A 26,420-nucleotide genomic window follows, 5' to 3' on the forward strand; every position below is an offset into this window, starting at 1 on the left:
TCCAACTCCCCATTACACCAGAGTAGAGAGGAGAGCCACAAGGCTCTTAACAATTTCTATACATTCAAGAGGCCTCTGATATTCAGTTTAGGGATAGACGCAGATTACTCATTCGCAAACAAGCGCTCACAGTTTGAAGACACTGTTCACTGGTCACTTTAGAAATGAGGAAACTCGGCCGACTTAACTTTTCCAGACTTCTGGGATCGTTACAAGGGCGTGCTAATCAGCTACTGGTCAATTTTTCCCCTCCCTGGCAACAGTCCCAGAAGTCTTTGCAAACGTTCACTCGCCCCTGTTTTCTTCTCAAATGCCGGTGGACAAAGACACAACTCAAGGCTTGGGGTGACAAAATACAGCGAATTCTATGAAATTGTCCATTCAACGCTCGACCTTGTTTTTAATGTGCGTGTTCACTGGAGTAGGTCACGGAACTGAATGTCTATTGAAAGTGCTTCAAAGAAATTCACAAAATAAATAATCTAACCAGGCTAACCTTCCTCCCTTACCACTACACAATCACAACGGCCAGCCAAAATTCCGGAAAATTTCAATACAAACTATAATCAACTCTCTTTCACAACTGATACGTCTATCATGAGTGACCCTAGTCCTTTTCACGCCTCCTAACGTAAATTCAACGTTAACCTGAGCTCCGTTCTTTTTAAGACTATATAAAACATTTGTTTGTTTGTTTGTTTGTTTTTTTGCGTTATAGTAACTTAATAACCATTTACTTCATTTACCATGACTTAAGGCTCGGTTACCGATGATGGCATCGAAGGGGAAATAAACATAGCGTGAGCATCAATGCAACCTGCACAGCGAAACTAGCCTGCGTACCGGGCGAGATCATAATTTATGCCGTAGCAAAGTCTTGGCAGAGGAGCACCGAAGCAGTATAAAGGATGGAGAAGAGACACTTGGTCGCGCCTTCGCATTAGAACTGCGGCTTCGCCACAAAAACTGTCACACGCACAAAACGAATTCCGCCAGCTACGCAGGCTACAGCAAAACATGAAAATTTCTCTATGACCCGACTTCTAAGCAGACCTCGTAGCAGAGGGAGTCCACTTGTTCAAGTATAAGCCCCTTTTAAAGTACAAGTGTAACAAAAATGAGTGATATTTACAATTCTTAGCTTAGCAAAACAAAAAACAAACAGGAAAAATAGCAAAGCATTTCTAATAACTCATGACGGGCTTCTCCTTGGCTGTAGCTAACTGAGCCATAGCTTCTTGAACAGTCAAATCTTTTTGGACCCTGAAGCTCCAGCTCACTGAGCTCAGAAGAGTACTCTACGCGGTAATCTCTAACTTGGCAGAGGCAGCCAACCTAAAGAAAACAAAATTACTGACAATTATGCTTGGCTCACACGAGCGACACAAGTACAAAAGGAAACGCGTGGAGATACAGGTGTGAACTGACCAAACGCAAGAAACGGAAAATTTTTCGTTTTCTTTCCCTTACATAATTCACAAGTGTGAACAGGGAAAACGCAAACGCAAGGTAAAAAAAACAAAGCAAAACAAAACAAAAAACACAGGTTTCATCGGTTCCATGCCACCACGGCTCAGTAAAAACCCTTGGGCAGCAGCTGCGCATCTTACCTTCCTTGTGATTGCGTTGTACATGTGTACGTTATTAAGTAAGTAAGAAACAAAACACTTTATTTAGTGAAGTACACCTAATTGCAATAAGGTTGCCATAGAAAAAAGCAAAAAGCCAAATAGGAATTAATTAGCATTAAATTATCATTGCTTGCAACATTCACAACACACACGCTTATAGCTGAATATTAAACACGTAATATGAAAGCCAAATCATTTGCATCAGTTTCTTGGTGTCATTCTAATGCCATTTGAGGCTGATTCATCTAGCGGATTTCAAAGGTGCTCTAATTACAAACGTACCTCGGATAACTACTGAAGAAAAAATGGCTCCATTTTTTTTCAATAAATATAGTCTGGGGTAAATTCCAGGAACGCGACGCGTCTCTTCGTTTAATGCTAAATAGAAAAGCCAGTCTGCGTATGGTTTGTAGTGTACAACACTATCAGATCACAATTTTCAAGCAACAAATCAGGGGTGTAGGCAGGACTTTCCATCGCGGAGAGGGTGAGGCGTTCCTCCGCCAGTTCCTCTCCCGCGCCACAAACCAAGCCTCGTTTGTCAGGACCCTTTTGTTACACACATCGGTGTTTCATGTGCGGAATCTTACAGCGCGGAATTACAGAATTATTTCTTGTTATTGTGAAAGACTTCTTAAATAATTGTTAAATTATTAAAATACGCAAATGTAAATCACATGTCTAATTAATTCCTATTTGGTTTTCTGCTTTTTACTTTTTCCTTTTTGCTTTTTTCTATGACAACGTTATTGCAATTAGGTGTAAACACTAGCTATTAAACTTGTGGCCCTTGAATTAATTAATTTATTAAAATTACCTATATCTAAAAACTGAATGTATATAAATGAAAAAATTTATAAAAATACAAATAAAAACAATAAATCGAGCTAAATGTGAAAATAGTTTAAGCTAAGCTGTTTTTTTTTAAAAATAAATTCCTTGAAATCTTCTTACAAGCAGGAAGAGAATCCCGACGTCTAATTTCTAAAGGCAAATTATTCCGCTTACAAGATCTAACTAAAGAGGACTTTCCACCCGCTGTCTCACGTATATACTTAGAACAAACAAAGTTTCTATTTAATATATCTAGTATTTCAAGTACTAACTTGATTATTAACAATAACATGTCCCTATAAAAAATTGGGTAAAGTACCTGGAATAAGTTTGAAAACGTTTCTTCATAAAAAGGAATCCAATTTAAATTATTGACAAACCGTACAGATGGCGAATCATTTTTGGAAGATAGAATAACCCTAGCCGCCCTCTTTCGCAGCTTTAGAACCCTATTTTAAGATTCCTTGTCACAACATGGCCATCTTCATTTGCATTTGCCTCGCGCGTGAAACCATGCCTTGCTAGCAAAGTTTAAGATTAAACAAATGAAAATGAATCGTCAGAGTAGATTAAAAGATTTAATACTTTAACTGTCCTGTTTAAGTTTTCTGTCTGTTTGTTTGTTTGTTCGTTTTTTTTAAAGCCATTGTGGATACGTGTGCGTATAGATGTGCAATAATTAATAAATTAGCAAATATAGTTTTCGTCAGTTACCTTCCTATGTTATGTTAAAAAAATAAAGGAATAAAAGAGTTACTGATTTTTCATGTATAAGGGTAAAGATAATTCTAAATTGTAATTTTCAATAACTTTTGTAAATTGTAAGTTTGCTACTTTTTTTTGTTGTAATTTCTCCTTTGTATGTAAATATGAAATAAAGTGTTGTTGGAAAAAAAAATGAATTGTCATAAACGTTCTTGCATTAAGAGGAACATTATGAAAATTCAGAACGGAATCTCACCTATCCCACTCAGCTTACAAGGCAATAGACCATTTCCGAATCCGAGTCGCCCCAAGCCTCGTTTCAAAAAAAAAAAAGAGCGACGTCTTTACTACGAAAACAGGTTTTAAAAAGGTTATTTGCAAGATGGCTTTTTTTCCCACAACTACCAGAATCCATTTCGATTTCCTTTCGCAGTCAAAATTTTTAATCCCAAGAAGGCTTAAATAACAAAATCCCTAATTTGCCCAAGAAAGCAAAAACACTGAAGGATTCTGGTAGCAGTAGTCTAAAGATGTCACCAAGCAAATCACCTATTTTTAATCAAATGAAACTCATTTTCATATGAAAGGTTCTGCACTTGGCCGCATTATAGATAGGAACTTGGAGGAAGGCCTCACGAAACTGCCCATCAATTTTAGACACCAAATTCCTCCTTTCTGCTATGGTACAAGAAAAGTAACAGAGACTTGGTTAATGGCAAACCTTAAGTGTTCCTGTAGTAGTGCTTTGGTCTGGAGATCAGTGCAGCTGGACAACAAAGCCACTAATCGGTCAGCTGCTTCGAGGTTTCTTCCTAACTGCTTTACAGGGACATCTTGAAATTCAATAGCAACTCGCGAAACAATATTTAACCTTAAAATCAAGGAAATACAAATAAGAAAGAGGTTGCGAGTAGTGAAGATAGTATTGGTGGTAAGGTTGGTGGGCGTGGTAATGATATTGAAGGTGGTGTTGGTAGTGGTAATGGTGGTGGTAGTGGTAATGGTAGTGAAAGTGGTAGTGTTGATGATAGTGGCAATAGTGGTGATTTACGGTAGTGGTGTTAAAAGTAGCAATGGTGGTGGTAGCGGTGGTGGTATAGGAGGTTATAATGGTTATGGTGGTTGTAGTGTTAATGGTAATGGTGATGGTAGTGGTAATGGTAGTGGTAATGGTAGTAGAAATGGTGGTGGTAGTAATAGTGGTGGTGGTGGTGGTAGGGGTGATGTTATTCCCACTGGTGCTGGCAGGGAAAAGAGGAAAAGAGCAAGTTTGTGTACGTGTTGGGTATCTGTGTTTTCTTCTGACTGATCATTACATTTTAATCCAACATAATCATTTATCGTAAAACTGAAATTCAATATAGATTCTTACCATGACTTCCTTATTTCATCTTCTGATTCAGTTAGGCTGTTGGAGACAATGGCCGCTCTTCCCAGTAACAAGCTTAAAAGTCCCAAACCAAACTGAAAATACAAGGATCACAAAAAGTGCACTTATTTCAATGAAAACGATAACGCTCTGAGGGATTGACTATTTCTTAACTGTTTACTATATGCAGTAAAAAGATGACCACCAATCATCTGGCAGTCAATCAAATTTGTGCAAGGTAATTTGCTGGATATAGCTAATTCTAAAGGACAGTTAGCTCAAACAAAAACATTACGGAGGACACAAGTAAGGCCCTGTTTACAAGGAGGGAGGGTAACCCAGGTGCTGGAGTTACCCTAGCATATTTTTCGCATATTTCTTCTTTTTTCACACAACGTGTTTACGAAGCAGGTAGGGTTACCCTAGCACTTGGATAACCCTACCTGAGTGCTAGGGTTACTCTAGCAAGACAGTTAACTCGCCTACCCGGGTCAACTTTCATGCGTGACCAGTAATGGTGCCAATTTGAACTGTATTATCCAATTCCTGAGCTTAATTATAAACATATGAAAAATAAAGGGTTATTTCTGTCTACAATGAAATATTTTCCCCTTTTGTTCGTGAATTTAACACGTTTTCCATAGAGAACTTCTAGATTATTTCAAATTTTGGGTCGTTACAAAGAATGTCACGCATGACGATACACGTCAGCAAAGCTGGTAAAGTTGACCCCGGTGATAGGGGTAACCCTATCTCTGCTTGTAAACAAGAGCTAACTTTAACCCGCTTGCTAGGGTAACCCTAGCACAAGGGTAACCCTCTCTCGTTGTAAACAGACTCTAAGAGTTCTAGTACTAATTTAACCCTTTAAGCGTCAATATCCGGATACAAATTCCCAAACTGATCTTCACGCATTTCCTGAAAAGGTTCGTTGAGAGAATTTGTTTTTGACAAAGCACTTTCACTTTGATGATTATTATAATAATTCTCATGTCTCTTTCTCTTGATAATCTTCAGTCCTTGAACACTTGATTAAGTGCAAATTTACTAGTCACTGTAATTTCCATAGCTTTATTCACCTTTTGAACAACTGGGGCCTGGCCATTCCACAGGTATCCCAAGTAAACTCAAAAAGAGCTCAAATGACAACGAAATCGCTGATGATGTCTTTTTGCTAGTAATAACCAAAGGGAAGGGAGTGCGGGTGAGAAACATCGAAGGTCAAAACGTTCTTGCCGTAATACTGTGCTCTGCGTACGTTTTCCACGCGGTAGAAAGCGGTAGACGTTCTATGTTGATGCATGCCGTTAATTCTTGGTGGTAGTCCAAACAAATGATGGGGGTCAATTCACATATAGTATGTGTAATCAAATGGTGACGAGTGAAATTAGGGAATAATTTCACGCGCGTTTTGTCCAAATCCTTAAAGGCAAGTGAAATTATTCCCTAATAGGACAATTGCACGATGACGATATTTGACTACAACTACCAGAATTCATTTCGGTGTTGCTTTCTTATTTAAATTTTTCAATCCCGCTGAGGATTAAAGAACAATAGCCTTAATTTGCACAAGAAAACAGAAAACTCAAGGATTCTGGTAGTTGTAGTACAATGACGCCATCGTGCAATTGACCTATTTCACGAGTATACCATTTGATTACCTATTAATATCATGGGTGACGAATTACGTTAGCAATCTTGGATTTTTGACATGTTTATCCTGGATCATATCGATCGAGAACTCCACTCTCTCAAATGTTTAGACCTTAAATTTGGCTTGTAAAGTTCAGAATTTTTCAGACTTTTTCGGCAAAATACCTGTTAGAGTCCTTCTTGATGTTCTCTTGTGTGTTCAGGTTTTCTAAAGCGTCTTTTTGTGCATCTTCATTCACGGCATTTTAAAAACTTCGTCGCCATCTTGACACTGAGACGTACAGAAGGTTGCCATGGCAATTTTGTAATTTCACACGTGAAATTACAAAATAGTATAGGTAATAGCATAATTTGTAGTGATATTTGGCATAAATACCACGAGTGATATTTCAAAATTGTTATACGTAATTTCACGAGCCGTTAGGCGAGTGAAATTTGAGACAATTTTAAAATATCACGAGTGGTATTTATACCAAATATCAAGTATGAATCATGCTATTATTTGTTTATACTACTACCCGCAAGAGTTTTTGTAATTTTTACATGTAGGTATTTCAAATTAAGCTGAAATACCACTGCTCTAAGCCAATCAGATTGCAGAAATTTCTCATGTAGTAGTATAATCGCTGAAATTTCGCGCCAAAATTAAGGAGTAATTCGTCACCTATGATATTACAAGTGTAATCTACTAGTGTAGCTATTGTTTTCAGACTCTCAAACAATGGTTAGTCGGGTCACACATGTAAATTACACTTTTAAGTTTTATCAAATCGGCCTCTGGCTACATACGTGCCGCTCATGCGCAATAGCAAACTGGAGAGTAGAACTGCGGACTCCAACAAGGAGCTTTACTTCACGAAGGAAACCTTCGATAAAAAGAAAGTCTAGAGTGTCTTAGCTTGGTCATACCAGTACCTGATTAACCAAAAGTACACGGAGAGGTGATGCTTGCGTATTGGCGATGGGTTGTGCAAAGACAACGTCCTTGAGACAGTGAACCACAACGGACGATGAGACAAGCTCTGACACTCGAGTCAAAGGAACCATAAGATGATGTAGGGTCTGCAGTGGAATGACAAAACATTTCAGTAAACAACTATTCGTTCAAACAGGCTTGTTTATAGTGGAAGTGCAGTGAGCTTATCCAGCTAGTTAACAGGCACTCCAAGAGCAGATGTAGGGGTGGGCCCAGGGCCCCCCCCCCCCCCCCCTTTCTGCCAGGGAATATTTTTTTCTTTTGTAAACGTGTGTCGGATGGTACTTCGAGCTTTGTTACTTAAATATATTTTCTTTAACAAACATTGTTAATAAGAAAATTTATCGAACGTTTTTCCAATCAACCGCCCTTATAAACTAGCTTCAAACCAACAAACTTAAAGATTTAAGCGTCCAGAATGCACTAGGTTGCATCTCAGAGAGCTTCAATCTCAAAAATTTTCCCAGAGGAGCATGCGCTCCCTAGAAAAGTGTGCCGTTCGCAGTCCTGATGGGTGCTATCGCGCCCATATTGCCACTGTATACTATATCTCTAAGTCCCCTCTATCACAAAATCCTCCGTCCGCCCCTACACTCTGCTCAAATATAGAACATAACAGGATTAAAAACCAAACGGAAAGCTATTCACGAGCCTGGCCGAGGACTTAAGCTCGGGACGTCAGTGAACAAACCCAGCAAGTGGTCAGAGCGGGCCTTGAACCCAGGAACGCCGGATTGCGAATCCGATGCGCTGACCACTTGGCCACACTGTGCACTATTCATCGCAACAACGAAAAATTTTAATGTATAGATAAACCTCTTCATTGGGGTCTTTCTTAATAAGTGTCACGATATTCCTGGTAATGGCCATCAACACGGCTTCTATCTGCGTCTGAAAATAACAGCAAAAAATGAATACAATACTATTATAAATACAATACAATACAGTACAGTACAGTACAATACAATACCACACAATACATTACATAATACAATAAAATACAATACAATACTAAAAAATAAGAAAGTGATGGTTTTAAGGAGAGGGGGAAACTGGGGTACCCGGAGAGAAACCTCTTGGGTTAAGGGAGAGAATCAACAACAAACTCAACCCACATATGGCGTCGACGCCAGGATTTGAACTCGGGCCACATTGGTGGGAGGTGAGTGCTCTCACCACTGCGCCCCTCTTGCTCAGTAGTGACATGTAACTTGTAAATCTGCAGACTGCAAAGCCATGTAATGTAACGATCCAAGTAGTACTCTCACAAAGCACTCTTCATTTGGTATGTAGTTCTAACTTTCGAATCTGAGGACAAAATTGAGCGGTGTGACCGTTCAAATGAAACCTCATCAACTGCACTTTTTTTTCGTTTAGCTTCGAATGCATTTCCTGATTTAAGCTCGGTCGGATAAAAAAAAGTACAAAAAAAAAACAAAACAAAACGAATTGGGGTCCGGTATTGTTGTGGAGCCTGGAAACAACATCGCATTGCAAAAAATCAATAAGGATACACAGCCTGAACCATGCTACGAAAAGCTGTAACAATGCCCATTTTTCAGATTCCTGTCCACCTCAGAAAACCGTGAACACCTGAAAAATTTCAGGAATGTTGATTGTGTACTGGCCAATCACATCAAAGTTCAGGATACGCAAGCAAACCTCAAAACCACAAACTTATTACCGTTGCTGTTTGCGGTTTAGTAATCTCACTCGAATCTCGCGCCTTATTGGCTTATTTCTTGCAACACAACAACATTTCATAAATATTTCTGGTATTTACGGTGTTGTGAGTTTCACAGTAAAAGAATTAATTAGAGTTAAAAAGAAGTTTTACCCATACTTGTTTTTTGAAAATGTTAAAACTTTGGGTCGGTAAGACGACGCCAAACAAAGAAAGAAACGGAGAGGTCCAAGGACATTTGGGCGTTTTCGTGAATTCTTTTCGGTAAATCGTTACGTCAAACGGTTAATTCATTTTGCTTCAAGAGGGTTACATGTAAAAAGGAATACAAGCTCTTAACACAACCGACCATTCTAATACTGTATAAATGGGAACGAGTGGCTAGTGGAAATCATGAGTTAAAGGAGACTAACAGGAAAGTGGAAACATCCATCGTGATCTACGAGTCAAACCAAGAACCTTTTCTTCGACGGTTTTAAAGGAGTTTTGTCACCCTAAAATTTTTGGTACTACAAAAAAGCTGAAAAACAGTTTGGAATCAAAGAAAACACTAAAATGATTTATGTATCTCAACTATAAATTACGTCATTGACGTTCAAAGGTAGGCATGAAAACGGAATGCATATTAAAACAATTGGGCCAGCTTTTTCAAGTTACATTCCTGTGTCAAAAAATGACCAAGAACCAATCACGCTTTGTTTTCCCTTCAATAGAATCATTTGATATTTTTCTATTACAGTTCCAATTATGAAAATGATGACTGAGAATACTTAGTTAAAATTTCAGCTCAGCTTTATCCGAAAACTGTAAAAATCACCATCAACTTACTTTTTAACCAAATACATGAAAATTGCTCTACCATGACTCTTTTTATGGCTCAGAAAGGCGATCAGTCACTTGCTGATGACAATGACAAATTCACGAAGCAGAAAGAAGGAGCATAATGATTAGTTTAAAACATTTAATGGCGAAGTTAACTTTATCTGCCTACCGTGTTAAAGACTGGTAGACATCTACTGAGAAGACGCTTTCCTTTAAGAACCAATAGAAACTGTACAAAGAATTCATCATCACACCTGAAAAAGAAGAATACACAATACATTTCCAAAGTTCTGGGAATTCCGCGGCAAGATAAAAACAAGAACAACGCGTCAACATGTTTTGACTGTGTTTTTAAAAATACACACCTACATGTAAAGTGACCTAAAACTCTAACACGTTTAATTTACAAGTGTAGCTATTGTTTTCAGACTCTAAAACAATAGCTACACTTGTAAATTACACTTGTAAAAGTTTTGTTAAATTGACTCCTGCATCAATTTGTCAGAAGGGATTAAAACCTCTCTCCACCCTTCATTATTAATTGATTGCGGGAGAACAGAATCTTAAAGGAGTTGTGTCAAGGCTGTCTAGATTAATTTGTCAATATTGCCAATTACGCGTCGTTTTTTGCTAGGGAACATAAAGTTAGCCCCCCCCCCCCCCCCAAAAAAAGTGCAAATGGCCAAAAAAAAAAACACTTAGTTACACAAATTTGTCTCCACACCATATGTAACAAACGACACAAATGAACTTTGAAAAAAAGTTAGCCCAAAAAGTTACATGTATCAAAACCAAAATTGCAATCCGTTTTAATCCTCTTCGAGTTTGCTAATCTATGCCTTATTTCGTATTTGCTGTGTTATTTAAATGTCCTTTAATTACTTTGAGATGTTTTTTTTTTATGTTGCTCTCTATCTGGTGGTAGTTCTTGCATGTATTATCTGAATTTTGAAAACATTCGTGAAAAAGCCCCTTCAAACAAGGGGTAAAAGGTAAGGCCTGCATTTGAGCCCTTTACCCAGGCCTCCACGTCGGGATTATCCCGGTAACTGTAACATGACAAGAAAAACGTAGGATCTTCCTCCTCAGTTATTTTAAGACCCTGAGTATATTGGTCTGGTCACGGGAATAGAACCCGCGACCTCCCGCTCTGCAGGCCAGCACTCTTCCTACCGAACTAATCCTGCCATGGTCAGTCATACCGAAGCAGAACGTGGACGTTTTTTGGGCATTAGGGAACTCAATTGGTTAGCGCGATTTTCGTATGACCTTGAAAAATGGTTTGGTAAGTGTTCCTTATTTGTTTTATCAGCCAGTGGATAAAAAAAATCAAAACAGGGCCTCTTCGTTTTCCCGCCAAAGAAAACCCTAATATGGAGAAGGCATCGTTCGATTGGCCAATCGTGTTTATGACGTCAAAGTGAAGTATCGGTTGATTTCTAGAAAGTTATAGGGGAAGGTTTTTCACCAGCGCGTTCGCTTAACCAACCAAAAAACCACACGCGTTTGTATCCGTTCGATAAACCAATCAAATCTCTCTATTTCCGTTCGTTTGTTGTTTCTGTTTTGTTCGCGCGTTTTCATGTCAAGGTAAGACGAAAATCGTTCCATTAAAAAATAGTAAAGTGAACAAGAAATGAGAACGCAGTAGGTGAACATACTTTGCAGTGTCATCTGTAGAAAGTTTTAAGAGATTGAATAGCTTTGTAACAGCAAGTTGTCTAGTTTTCAAAAGTTCATTTCTGAAAAACAAACAAACAAACAAAAAATATCAGATCACGCACATACAAAAATAAAACGTCTTAACATACAAGCGGGCACTTTGTTGAAACTAATATTATTAGTGTCGGTTGGGGGACCAAGAGTGGTGCCCTCCACAAGGCCGCAGATGCTCCCAGAAGTTTTCTCCAAGTACACCGGTTTTCCCCTCCCCTCAAAACCCAACACTTTTCCTACACTAAACGAGTTCTTAAAGGAGCTGTGTCACAGTTTATCTTGTTCATAACGCCAGTTGATACCAGTTATGGGTCCTTATTCGCTACGAAACTTGAAAAAATTACTTGTGAATGACAAAATCACAGCTTTGTGTCAAACAAATATGTCTCCCAAGCATTATCTCAGTCCTTACAAACAACAAAAAGGAACTTTGAAAAACAGTTAGCCTAACAAGTTTTCGAAAACCACCGAATGCAATCTGTTTCAATCTTCTTCTTCAAGTTTGTCCATCCGTGCTTCCTTCTGTATTTGCTGTTATTTATACGTCCTTCGTTTTATATTTTGAGTGGTTATTTTTATGTTTCAGTCAATTTGGTGGCAGTTCCCTCCGTTTGAATTCGTGACACAGCTCCTTTAAGAGTTCTGAAATGTTTAAGTCCCTGTCCACACCGCACGTATCTGTTTGTGTTTGAAAATGGAGATTTTTTCCCTCTGGTCTGGCCTATCGTCCACCCGTGTCCGGAAACGCATCTTTTCAAATCACTCTCCAGAGCCGAAATTTTCGAAAACGCCGTTTGCTGGACTCGTGTGGATGCAGGAAAAACGAATACGTCGCGGTGTTGGATCCACGATCCTACCCCGCACACGAGATGAGACGAAATGCCCATGCTCCAATCCAAGAAGGTACCGCTTTCAGTAAGTACTGCATTTTCGCTTGGACGGGAAAAAACGATTCAAAAACGCAACGTGAGGAGAAAAGCGGAGAAAAAAAATCTCCACTTTCAAACAAAAACGGATACGTGTGAACGGGAACTAAGTGGGTAAAGAAATCGAACGTACATCTTTTTTGACAACATACACACCTTTCCTCTTCCTCGAGATGGATTAACTTTTTGTCTAAACTTTCGACATTCAACAGATGATCATAACCCTGAAAACGAGAGTGAAAGTCACAGTTTGAGAGTTCCGAACAATCAGTCAAAAACCATGTAAAGAGTACAACTACAGGCAAGTTTGTGCCCTCCACCACGCAAAACTGTAAAATTTCGCGACTCTGAGGAGCTATAGCTTCGTTAGTTTTCAACAAATCACTTTTAAATTTGGAAATCGTACTAATGTTGAAGGTGCTCTTTCCAGCGGAATTGACGGATTTTCCCTCACTTGTCCATGTCAAAGTAGAAAAAAAAGGGTGGAAAGGTCAATTTATTGTTCGTTAAAGACAATAACAAATCTTAGAATAAAATCTTAGCCACAGTGTCCCTATCACACAGTACCTTTTCTATAGTGAGCAACAGCTGTCCACGTCGTTTTGTTTCCTTCATAGGTGTTGAACTTCCATGTTTCTCCTAGAAGGAGTAAAGTAACCATTCAGATGCACTGGCGGATCCAGGGGAGGGGCTCGCTCGGAGTAGGGGGGGGGGGGGGGGGGGGAGAGCGGGACCCCACCTTATTTTTAGACCAAACTGAGGGTCGGAGGGAACGAAAAAAGACCCCCCCCCCCCCCCTCTTCTCCGCCTCTTATCTGAACGTCTGGATCCGCCACTGAGATGTTCAGCAAAGTTGTAAGTTAATTCAGTTTAGTTTTCATAATTATTTTAGCTAGCATTCACTATTCAAACATCTGCTATCGTCTGCAGTAGTTTTGCTGACATTTACGGCAATGATCGTTGAGATACTATCATTTATCAACAGCTAGAAATATTCTTGCTCATCATACTAACTTCGGATAGCAGTGAACACCATTTCTTTTAGCTCACTCGGGAATAAACAGCTAGGCGGCCACGCCTGGAAACGAGGTTGATCAATAGTCTGTTCAGTTGCCCATACAGCCTTGTTTCTAGGCAAATATATAACTGATCAACCTCATTTCCAAGTCAATATACCACCGAATCGATGGTATATTGCTACCACCTTCAATACTTGGTCAGTGCCGGTTGGTTATGAAGAATTAGCTGGGGATTTTCAGCCAATTAGAAATGGCGAAATATTTTTAATGAATAATTAAAAATATTATTATTTTGCAGCTAAACCTAACAGTAACTCTAACCCTAAGTGGCTACGCGGTTAACTTTCTATTACTATTTACAATTAGCGGGAAATACTGCGCTCGTTTGAAATATTTTAGGCCAATACCTGGAACTTATTTTCAAGCGGTAGAAAGATAGAAAGAATTGGGAAACATATGAAATCCTAATCAGGTTACAGCTAATGACCAGCCCCGTAGCCGCATAGCCACGTAGCCACTGTTATTAGGGGTATAGCTTCAAAAAGGCCGGGTATTCTGCAGTTAATCCAACAAAGGTAACACTGAGTCAGTAGCCCAGGCAGTAGTAGTACCTGTTCAGGTGTTTTAGTGATGTGCATTAAATCCACCATTTGTCTTGGATGCTGTACAGATGATGAAGACACTTTTCCCAGAGTTCCTTGGTAATGCGCTGTGAAAAAGAAAACAATTACATGCACATTGACTTACCGTAACCTTTCGCTTGGTGTACAACTTCGTAATGGGTTTTAGGAGTACTTATAAATGGGGGGGAGGCTTGTATTTGGGGAGCTTATAACTGGACTAAAAAAAAGCATTTCAAATCGAGTTACATAGCAGTGCTGATCAAAATACTTTCCAATTTACTCGCTCTTCAAGCTACGAAACTTGAACGTCATTAAAAAAACGAGTTCATTTCAATACAAGTTAGAGGGGGTCTTATACCCGGGGGGGCTTATAATCGGGTGTATTATTTTGTTTACAGGTAGATGGGTCTATTACTGTGGGAGCTTATAAGTGGGGAGGGGGGGGGGGAGCTTAAAGGCAGAAGCCTACGGTATTTCAGTATCGCTGCAGCTATACTGAAACCACCATCTGTTATGTCACAACCCTTACAATAATCGTATTGGCCTTGTCAATTCCCATTGTAGGAGATTACAAGACCTCTAAGGTTTCATTAAGAAAAGATAATTGGAAAATGCGAGCACTGGTAAATAATTTGCACTCACTTGGGGTGTAGGTCTTCTTTTCCCTTTCAAACTGTGGTAATGCCATCTTGGTTGTCTCATTACTCTTCCTGTTGTCTTCAATATTGGGCCGCAACTGAACACCCTCGCTCTGCTTCTCACGTTCTTTAGCAGCTTTTCTTCTTGTGTACGTCTGACAAAAGTTGAAAACAACGTAAATACAAACTGGTATTTTAGTCACTAGAACATAAATAAGTAAGGTCTATAACTTATAACAATCCTCATTAAACTGCCAAAGCTAAGGCCAACAATGTGCTCATTTTATCCCTCCTTCTATCTCCCTTAGTGCTCAGTTTTACAGGTATTTAAAGCTACTTAAAGCTATACGGAAAGGAACAAAGTGTAAACAAGGATTTGGGCTCACACCAGGGAATCGAACTGAGGACCTCTTGCAGATAAGGCTGTGCACTATTCGACTAAAAAATCTTCACTCTCCAAGCCACTGCCCTCATCCGTGCAGGGCCCTTTTCAAAGAGTAAAAAGAGGACTGTGGAACCCCCTAGCCTACCATACAGCCAACCCATTTAAAGCACCACCTTGTTTTGTCCCAGCAAATGGCCCTACCTTGTCTTACAAGACAGCACCAAAACGCAAACTAAAAAATTACAAATAAAAAATTATTCTTTTGTGTGTTTACTTTCATGGGGGGTATTACAGCATCTAAACATGATTGTTTATACCAGTTTTTGGTCAAAAAGGTTCTTGGATTTGCAAGGGGGCACGCTTGAATTTCCAAGCTTTTGCGTTATGTCGCATTTAGATGGCGGCTGAGAAAGCTATCATGTAGGTTGAAAAAGTTACCGATCGTTTGAGATTTTGCTATCTGAACGTTACTTGTCTCTGAATAAATATCACTTTTAATTAATCCTTATGAGTTCCTCAAGCAATGAATTCACGCATTATGGCAGAAGTTATGATTTAATAAAGACAGATGTTTCTGTTGGTATTCGGCTGCCATGGTTGTGCCTCTCAAAGCGACACCAACCTGGTGTCTTTATACAAAGCTTTATAAATGTGGGTAAAACAATTGTTTTCCTGAGTATCTTGCATATCAAAAATCAGAGAAATCAAATTCTTGGCAAGACTTTTGGTCCTCCATTTCCTAGAGTTTTTACTTTGATTGAATGGTTTTGATTTTGATTGGTGATGGCATGGCAATGAAAACCACCAATATGTACCTGGAAGTAGTAATCATCAAGTTCAGGTTCATTACTAGTGAGTTGAATTAACTGGATCTTGATCAACCATTCCTTTTCTCTTCTAGTCATGAGCCCAGCATATGGATCATCCTTTCTTGGGGCACTTTCTGCCATTGTTAAGATGTTGTGAATTTTCCTCTCCAAGTCAGTAAACTGGTGTTGATGTTCACCTCTATCCTGCTGTCTGGGTGAGCGATTATCATTAAAGAAACGGTTATCATACTGCTGTCTAGGAAAATTCTGCCGTGGGTCTGGAAATCTTCTGTTATGAAACTGAGGACTGGCAAATCTTGGGTGCTGGGGACTCACTGGAAAGTTCAGCATGCCTCTTTGTAACATCAGGTGACCTTGTTACAGAATACAAGTTTGAATGTATAATGTTACAGGTCAAAATTACATTCAGGTTAAAATTTTTTAACCTTGTTTGATTCTCAATTTCCTTTGTCTCCTAGCCCTAATTCATGAATAATTAAGGCTAGGAGACAAAGGAAAGCGAGAATCAACCTGGGTTAAAAAACTTTAACCTCAATTAAATTTTGACCTGTAACATATACACTTACATTCTACTTTTTAAATAAATAAATAATACAAATTAATGATTTAGAGGTAGCACTTCCACTTGGTGGCTCATTGTCTTACTGATTCCTGGTCTAATTGGAATTTGGAAGTGTGGTTTTTGAGGAAAGGGGCAAATCAGAGCACCTCAAGCTACATACATGTATAGTGTTCACATCAGGATTTGAATCCAGGCCACATTGGTGGGAGGTTGAGTGCTCTCACCACTGCACCACCCTGGCTCTGCTATTACAACTGACAGCATTGCAATCCTAGATGGCATATTTTGTCTTTTTTGCTACCCTCACAGAACTAATTTTAACAATTTTACATTTGAATCTTGCAAAAAAAGAGGTTTAAGTGTTTATACTGTTGGATTGTCCAATCTATATGTGAAGCACACAAATGATGTACCAACTGGACATGTTAAAATCGGATAATAATTTTTATTATTATTCTTAAGTAAGCCTAACAAAGCGAAGGAAAACCTTGTAATTAGAACTGAAATCAACTGGGAATTACTTCAAAAAATCATGCATAACATCATGTACTATAAAATAATTGTACCCACCAGGGTCTGAGTGAATCATGGGAAATGGAGGCCTTGGAAAAGGTGTCCTTGGAGTTCTCATCATATGAGGACCTGGGCCTGGACCAGGACCAAGAATTCCAGGCATGTTAGACATTCCAGGCATAACAGGCATCCCAGGAATACTGTGGTTGGAAGGACTCGGTCTCTGCTGAAACATCGGAGGGGGCCTTGCTGGAGTATGCTGTGAACAATAACACACATATCTATTTACTAATTAGGTGACTTGCTCAGTGCTGAGTATTTTAGATCAATATAATACCGTCACTTTTCAGAGACCTTTTTTTAATAGAACCACCAAAATCTGGAACACGTTAGCAAATGATGTTCAACTTTCATGTAACCTTCATATCAGTCAATTCAAATCCATCATGTATAAGTACCATGTACTGTAGATGCCTCTTAACATAACTACCGCCCACGATCCTGGAAAACCATCTGTCTGTCTTATAACGTTCACATGTAATGTGTCTCTCCATCTTCATTGTTGTTTTTAATTGTCATATGCAGCTTTACTTTTTTTTTCACATATTTTTTTAACTCTGGGACTACTGTAATTGGCTTACCCCTGTTGTAGTATCCCTGCCTAACTGAGCATTTATTATCCTTTGTTTCAGTATATATTTATTATCCTTTGCTACTCAGTGGATAGCATTATCCACTGTTTGAACAACTGGGGCCAGGAATGTATGTATGTATTTTGTAGTATTCAAGTTCATACATACATAAACACTGCCTACTGTTCTTGTCTTTGAGATCTATTTACTAATAATTACTGAAAACCTTTCAATTGCATGGTTTCTTTGTGACAACTGGTCTTCACAGTCTTGCACCCATTACTTAGGCAGTCAGAAGGTGAAACCAAAAGCCTAAAATAATATAGTTTTATTTATTGTGTAAGGCATAAAAAAAGTGCTGTCTGATAGCCTAGGGCTGGTACAGGGACCCAGCCGGCAGGCATGGTTTAATTACAAGTTGCCTAAAGGGCATGCAATATTTTCCAAGGTAAAGACAAAGTAAACAGAGAGATTACGATTCACGTTTACTGCAAACGGCAAACGCCAGTCTCAAGTTGAGAATTTCTCAGAATAGAAAATAACCAGATAAAAACAGTCCCGAATGATTCCTATCGTTAAAACTGACATAAAACTACTTATTTTTGTGTAGAAGCAATAAAGAGTAAACGAAAAATCAGGGGAAAACTTATGTTTTAGGTTATGTGATACAAATTCACGTCTGCCATTTGGCGTAAACGTGAATATTAATCTCTCTAATGTCAGTAAACACAGGGGTTAGTGGGCCTGCACGGCTACACTGGGCTAGGTACGCTTCAGGAACAGTACTGTTTGCTCGAAAGGGCACATCTTTTTTTAATTTTCACCTCGCCTTGTTCAGCCTTAAGGGATACATCTAAATGGAATCAATGCATTACTTATTGTGATTGGTTTGTGTGGATTGCAATGATTTTACATTACGATACTGTGTCATGATTCTGTGACACCGTAAGAACTTTATAATGCAGACACTAACCATCCTCGCAGATGCAGGAGAAGGCAAACCAGGAGGTGTCATCATTGGTCTGGGGATACCAGGCGGTGGCTGGCCAATCATTGTCTTGCGAGGGGTTTGTTTTGGACCTTCTGGCACTTGCTGGGGAGCGGTACTGCTATCACCAGTGAGTTCCTTTTCAAGGTCCTCCAGCTTAATAGCATTTACTGGGGGTGGTTTCTTCATGAAGCGGCTTGGTGGTATCAGCCCTGGGGGTGGTATGGCTGTTACTATGGCATCATCCTGCAAAGAAAGCAACGTTAACCCATTCACACCTGAACTACCTAAAACCAACCTAGGCTTGCAGATCCTCATCCTTTGTGCTCACTTCAGGGTGCAAAGAAAGTTGGCAGCTACCATACTGTAAACTTGTGCTTATAAGCCACGGGCTTACATGTATATGACTTCGTAAGGGGCTTTAGGAGGGCTTATAAATTGGGGGGGGGGTGGGTGGGGCTTATAATTTACACCTATTAGGGGAGCTTATAACTGGACTAGAAAAAGCATTTCAAAACAAACTTCATAGCAGAGCTGATCAAAATACTTTTTTAATTTACTCACTTCAGAATGTTGTGACAAATTGAGGGGGTATTAGCAGAAGTTTACGGTATACATTGTACTATCTCAAAAGTCATTTGACTAACCCCCAAATTTTATTTTCGACCACGATTAATAATTTCTTATTACTTATTAATTAACTACATAAGCACCCACCACCATTAATTAACTACCTGCTTTCTTTACTTGTTAATAATCATATATTTCTTAATTCAAGAGATAATTTAATGAAAGCTTTAGGAGCCTTACTTCTAAGGTATTTTGAGTAAAGACTTTGCCGATCACACAATGTCTAGTCTGACATGAAACGTCATGTGATACTTGTTTTTCAAGATTTTCCTTTGTCACATCAGTTAAGAAATATGGCTTTTGGTCAACATGAATTTACTACAAAGCTTCAGTGTCTTACAGCACTAAAAACACTTTGGAACAGAACTTTACGTTCCCATTGGGCAAGTTAAGAAAGAACTCACTAGCCCGATCATAAGCTCTAACCTGCCCACTCTACAGGACATAACTATCTTTGTAAACTGTTGTGGTCTTATTAGTTTAATGGTCGTAGACAACTTTGCCACCTAATTTGTGAATGAGTCATTTTTCCAACGACATGTATACACAAATGAGCACAATTCAGTTAAACAGGTGCGACAAAATGCCAAAAAAAAAAAACATGCAAGGTCGAACAGAAAATTCCAATGAGAGTCTTGCTCCACTCCACCCTATCTCTTCCCCCTTTCAAATAATAAATTGTGAATTGTGAAATTATTTCACAATTCTCCTGGTTTTCATGAAAACTTTTCTTTCCAAAGTGAAGCATAGTAAATGCCCAGGAAAAGGAAAAAAAAGGGGCAAAATAAAAATAAAAAAAAGACAGGAAGCAGGAAAGTAGAAGGTAAAAATTGAGGGCACATTAACTTGAAATTTTGCCTTCTGTGCAGGGCCGAAATTTGGAAGTATCAGGAACAGAATATAGAAAGTGACATTTTCAGCAATTGAGGTTCTTTGTGGCCAGAGAATGACCAAAACACACTCACATTACCTCAAATGCTGGTGAGAAAGGTCTCCTCAGTCTACGTTTCCTCTCAGTTTCTGCCTTCAGTAATTCAGCCAGTGGAGATTGTCGAGTATTGACTGGTCCTTTATTTGCATTTTCTTTATCAAGTTTAGAGGGTGATCCCCAGATGTTTGAAGATGGCGATATCTAGAAAAACCAGCAGTACATGTTACTGAATGGCACTGAAGAACCGCGGCAGGATTAGCTCAGTCGGTAGAACGCTTGACTGCAGAGCGGGAGGTCACGGGTTTGATTCCCAGGGCCAGACCAATACTCAGCCCTGGTCTTAAACTAACTGAGAAATGAAGGTACTGCCTTTGTTTGCCCTGCAAATGGGTAGACCTTCCTGTGGCTCGGATGACCACGTAAAATGGCAGTCCCGTCTCCAGTAGGAAACGTAAAAAATAGTGTCCTCAATTCGTACTTTCATGCTAAGTACATTGACACTCAAATAAAGTTTCCTTTTTTAGACATCAAGGCTTCGTGAAAGGTCACCCTTATTAACAGTCCTGTAACTGATACATTTGTACCCCCATAAATGGATGCTATTATAGAGGGGGGATAAGCATTTAGAAAAAAAAGGCAAAGTACATGTAACAATAACAACAATGAAAACAACAACATTTTAACTATTACTTCAATTATTATAGCATGTACATGTACAGGTGTATAATGTTAATAGCTGACTCATGATTGTTATGTCCCTAACATTATTAATTTTTGGTTTATTAAAGTATCCATTTTCACTTTAATAAGAATTTTTAAAAACCAATGTAATGTGAAGTCCCACTTCTGGGAATTAAATACAGTCAAACCCCATTAATAAGGACACTGAAATTGCCATAGAAACTGTCCATACTAATGAGGTGTCCGTAAACCGTTTGACTGTATTCTGTTTGACCTAAAACGTCCCTACCCTACTGACCCCCCCCCCTCCCCCCACCAAAAAGGTCCCTCAGGGTGCGAAGAAAGTCAGTTTTACAGCCTGCAATTTGGGCAAGCTAAACCCTTCTTGATTGGCATGATTGATTACAATCCTTCTGTAATTTGTATTTCCCCCAAAAACAGCATTTACGCGTTGGGCAACTTAAAAACACAAATCACTAGCCCAATAGCAAAATCCACTAGCCCCGGGCTATTGGACAGGACTTTCTTTGCACGCTGCCCCTGAAAAGTTCTCTTGGGGTAAGACAACCAAGTGAACTTGGATACATTTTGCTTCCTATTAAATACATGGTGTAAACCTAAACAATAAGATAAGGGATGTAATTTGTTGTGATTCTTAAAGCATACATGAAGGACATAAATAAACTGTAAATTGTTTTAGAGTGCCCTTACCAGATCATGTATTGAAGTTGTTGATGAAGGACTTGACAGAGGTGAAGTACCATCCCAAACTGGATTAACACCTGATGGATGCTTGATATCCTGAGGTACAAGTGGAAAGATCATTATTATTATTTACTATTCATTCAAAATATTTCGCCATTTCTGATTGGCTAACTCTGCAGAACCAGCAGGAAAATGTGAGCAATATGCCATTGATTTAGTGGTATATTGCCTCAAAACCATCAATCAACCTTGTTTCCAGCTACAGCAACCTAGCTGTTAATGCATTAATTCCCATGTAAACTAAAAATGGTGTTCATGGCTGAATTTCTGACTAAAACTGAATGGAAGAAACCCAAGAATATGCAAAACATATTCCTTGATGGATGTTACAGAGTATCTACTTTTTGAGCAGCATCTGCAAGAAAAACATCTGTTTGTATCCTGAAACCGTGCCGAGAAAAAGGCTAATGTTTTGAAAAAAATCTATGAGGAAGTAAAAAATAATAAAACAATTATTGAATTCAGCTTTCATATGACGTGAAGAATTATGCAAATCTTGGAGGCTGTTAATAGTCCAGCTTGGCTGATAACATTCTCCTTGATCTGCATAATTCTTCACATTATCCTCAACCTCATTCAATAATAATTCTTCAATGGTAAGGGTTTTTGATTGACCTCGAATTCTAGAATTGGAATGCATTTATGGATTATTCCAGAATACTGTAGTGTTGGTCAGTAAAACAATTTTTTGACCCACTTACTGATATTTGTTTAATTTAGTGCATGCACATGTAGCATGTAGCATGTAGATGTCACATGATTTATGCAAGAAAATAATAAGGCATTGACAACAAATGGGTCCTTGTAAAGAACTACCATATTTGCCCGTGTATAATACGCACCCTAATTTTTGACCACTTTATTCTAAAAAAAAAGATTTCAAGATAAACACCAAGAATTAAAACTTCCATTTTTCCATTTCATTAACAAGAGCTGGGAATTCATTAATGACATGTTTACAACAAACTACAAATATCGCACGCACCGAGCACTTATTTACACGCCTTTCTATTCAATAAAAGTCAAACGTTTTACAAATTGTGTAACAGCAATTCATAAACATTACCGGTATTTCTAATGACAGCACTGCTGGTACCTTGAGTATCATTACTGTATTGCGTTCGATTCAAGTAAAGTGTTCAGTGTCTTTAAACTACTTTACTGAGTTTATTAAACACCAATTACTGCAAAGCTTTTGTCTTCTTTTGTTTTCTTGACCAAACAATGGAATCCGTGTATAATACACATCGTAAATTTGAAGGTCGATTTCGGGGAAAAAAAGTGCGCATTATACACGGGTAAATACGGTATGTGATTAACATGTTAAAACACGTTATGAGAAAGGAACATGCTTTTAAGGTGATTCCCTGGTTTTGCACTGCGCATCTCTTACCACGCATAACAAGATGGCCTCCGTAAAAAATAGCATGTGAAGTAACATCTTTAAAATGAAGTTGACGGAAGAGAAACGCTATTGCAATTTTTGCTTGCAGTTGTTTCTTGCCGAGGTGAGACTCAATGTGGTGGGAATGTGCATAACTTAAGGAGTAACCGTGTTGCTGAGTTCGACTTCCTCACGGAGAACCACGATAGTGGATGTTTAATTTGTGCTTATTCACTTTGATTTTTTTTTTAAACGCTTTCTTTATCACATTGTGTCCTAAATGTGATATCTCGATGTAAATTCTGTAAAAACGGATTTTTTAATACTTTCCTCCCCCTTTCGCATACATTTTATTTTGAAACTCGCCCCAGTCCTCTCTCAAAAATCAAGGAAAATGCATTTGGCGCGCACTTTCTGCAGCTGTACCGCAAAAACGAGTACGGTGACCCCCATTTTTTATTTCATGATTTTAATAAGGACAGTGCTTCTTTTCGGTGAGAAAAAAATTGGCACAAATCTATGTTCAGTTTTTGGCAATTTTACTAAACTGTACGGATTGATCTATCACGGGTCGAATAGCGCGTGTCCAATTTAATTCTACTTTGGAGCATAAAATAAAAACAAGGGCATATAAAGGCATTTTTCTGGTACGTAAGTGAATAAACAATACATTTAAGTCAAATTCTGTGTGATACCACATGCATCATTGAAAAAATCTTTCCTTTTTGTCTAGTTTTGGGCTGCGCGCAGTTTCTGTTAAAGGGTCCAAAATAGCCGTATTTGTCAGCATTGTGACGTAAAAACGAGCACGGTGACCCCCACTTTTTGTTACCTTTTTATCATCTTCTTGACTTGTTACATCAGTGTACCAAGTTTCATGTACAATCTATGTTAGGTTCTTTTACTAGGGAATCACCTTAATTACCATTACATTTTAGGTTAATAATAATAATAATAATAATAATAATAATAATCTTTATTTCTTAAGATAAAAACACATATCCTAAGTCACAATATAAACTCAAAAAACTATTTACATATCATATCTAAAAATTATTCTGTTACTAAAAACGTTCTTCAACCTGTCAGTGTAGATTCTAGGGACAGAAACTGACGTATTTCTAAGATTGTACCTCGTGTTCTTTTCCTTAGGTAAAAACTGGAAGAACGGACATTCGGGGTCATTCGATCTTTTTTGTAGGTTAGTTTCTTTCTTACTCGATACATTCAAGAATAACAAACCATTAGCATCATTTTATGTTATGTGTTGGCCTAAATTTGATCAAGATGTAAATGCTCTTATTGAAGTGTTGACTGTGCGGTTGCTTACAAAAACCAAAAAAACGAAGAAAAATACAGCCACAGTTCAAATGGAGTTCCACATTTGAATACTGGTGGTAACAAGAGCTGAGTAGAGCTGGTTGCTTTTCAGAGTGGTCAAAAGGAGAGCTTTGTTCTACTCATTGGAAATACATGTAATTTATACAGAAAGAAAGAATGCCAAATGTATATACAGCTGTAGCTGTTGGTATGTGACTTTTGTGCTGCTGCTTAACCAGCTTTATTGAAACTTCAGTATATCTATTTAAATAGATAAGACAAAATAGAATACCTTGTGCTTGGACCTTCTAGGGATGGGTATGGAGTCAGCATCATCATCATCAACCAATTTGGTCAAGTTTTGTTCAAGAATCTCCTATTTAGAAGGAATTGATTCTATAAGTAAATGTTTTCATAACAGCTAAAATGAACTGCCTTACATTAAACTTAATACAAGTACCTTTCTTAAGCCATTTTTAATCCTTTGCCATTCTTTCCTACCTACTTGAGGTAGATGTCAAGGCAACCTTAAGTATTGCGAGCTGTAAAGATTATTCTAGTTAACTTTCAAATGAAAAGGTCGACTGAGTAATGTCCTTACTGAGTCCTGGTCTATTTTAAATTCTCCTTTTACAAGGCAAATATGTTTTAGATAATTTCCCTGTAAATACATGTACAGGAAGTCTTCTTCATGCAGTCAGCCACCACTGTGATATAAATGAATCTTGAAGAGTAGCTGGAAGAGTACTGTAGGTTTTAATCTGATGATGTGTTGACTACTCTACTTTACCTCTTCCCGGTCCAATTCATCTTCAGGATCTTCCTTTCCCGTTCTTTTCAACTCCTTTGTTGTTGTTAATCTAAGATCACTTGACTGGAGTTCAAACCCTTTCTTCTTAAGCCACTCATCATAATTAGCTTCATGTGTCCCTTCTGAATGCAAACCTGACAACTTCCTGTGGGAAAGTTCCCAGTCATCCTCTACAAAAAATAAATGGGAAGAAGCCATAAATGCTGTGTTCTTTGTGTTTCAGCAGGGAGGTTCCAAGCTTACATGTTTTTCATTTCAAAAAAGAAGAACTGTAGAATGTTTAGTCCTAAATTGGTTAAACATTAAGGGTTTGCTAAGTGACACTTCGCTGATAAAACACACAACCAATATGCTTCATAAAATATGACCAAATTTTCATGATACAACAGAGGTCCAACTTCCTGCTTTACTACAATGCTGCAGTGCAAAGCCAGGTCCTGTTAACTTAATAGAACATTTTACTCGAAAAAGATCTTATACAATGTAAGTAGTTCCTACATTTACAATATCCAAACCTTCTGATAATTAACAGAAGTAAATTAGGTTATCGAGCTTCTTTGCGCAGTTTACCCTTTGCGCTTGTATCAGTGTCACTTATTTCAGCGAGCAAATTTACCCAATTTTACCACGTGGTTTTGCTCACTGTGTATAAGCAAGAACGTCTTTGGAAAAATACACTTTAACTTGTATAAAGTGTTTTCTTACCTAAAGCGCCTGAGCCAAATGTGTCGTCATTTAACTGGTCGTAAGTTTCTCCTTCTTTGAGATTTGTCAACGTCGGATCCAATTCATGAAGTTCTTCGTCCTCAAAGACCTGAGAAACAAGATTGAAACAGCACTTCTTAAGTGAAATGATATTGCAGAATTACTTAAGATTGTAAATTACAACTTATTTTTCTCCACGAGTGCAATTAAAATAATGGAGACGTACTGGAATCCCTTCACCGAAACCGATGAACGGGTCCGCCATGTTGACATGATGAAGATGTAGTTAATGCGCATGTCTCATCGAATTTCATACCCAGACCTCCGGAGGAGAATGTTGCGGAAAAATCGAAAGTATGTAGTCTCGTCTTATCCACAGCCAAAGGAGGGAAGGGGAACACAGTAACTGACATGCATAACTTCTCTCTCACGGTCTGACGCACTAAAACTAACAAGATCCATCAAGAGAGAATATTGTCAACTAAGTTGATGGTGCCAAATTTTCGTGTTCCATTCCCTGAACAACGCAGTAAACTGCATGGACTCCCAATGTGGTTTTTGTGGTTGCGTCGCATTATCAAACTGCAACTGCACGCTCTTCTAGTTGTACACGTTCTTGATGAGTCTTTTCATGGGGAGTTATACTGTTTAAAAGTGTCAAAATGAACAAAATACAGCGCATGCACA

General features: G+C 38.5%; 1 protein-coding gene across 1 annotated transcript; it reads right to left on the reverse strand.

The window, feature by feature from the left end:
- Positions 1-380: 380 nt before the first annotated feature.
- On the reverse strand, positions 381-26,047 carry LOC140932749 (protein PAT1 homolog 1-like). Its single transcript, XM_073382259.1, has 20 exons — positions 25,960-26,047; positions 25,734-25,842; positions 25,008-25,198; positions 24,510-24,593; positions 21,460-21,549; positions 20,107-20,268; positions 18,492-18,752; positions 16,944-17,145; positions 15,797-16,164; positions 14,601-14,751; positions 13,947-14,044; positions 12,884-12,955; positions 12,473-12,540; positions 11,336-11,416; positions 9,844-9,928; positions 7,985-8,059; positions 7,108-7,254; positions 4,543-4,634; positions 3,892-4,041; positions 381-1,335 (listed from the first exon to the last, which is right to left on the reverse strand). Exons 1-20 carry the CDS (start codon positions 25,996-25,998, stop codon positions 1,299-1,301), a joined length of 2,562 nt encoding a protein of 853 aa, XP_073238360.1. The 5' UTR covers positions 25,999-26,047; the 3' UTR covers positions 381-1,298.
- Between the last annotated feature and the right edge of the window lie 373 nt (positions 26,048-26,420).

This window comes from Porites lutea, chromosome 4 (assembly GCF_958299795.1).
Source record: "Porites lutea chromosome 4, jaPorLute2.1, whole genome shotgun sequence".
Taxonomy (NCBI): domain Eukaryota; kingdom Metazoa; phylum Cnidaria; class Anthozoa; order Scleractinia; family Poritidae; genus Porites; species Porites lutea.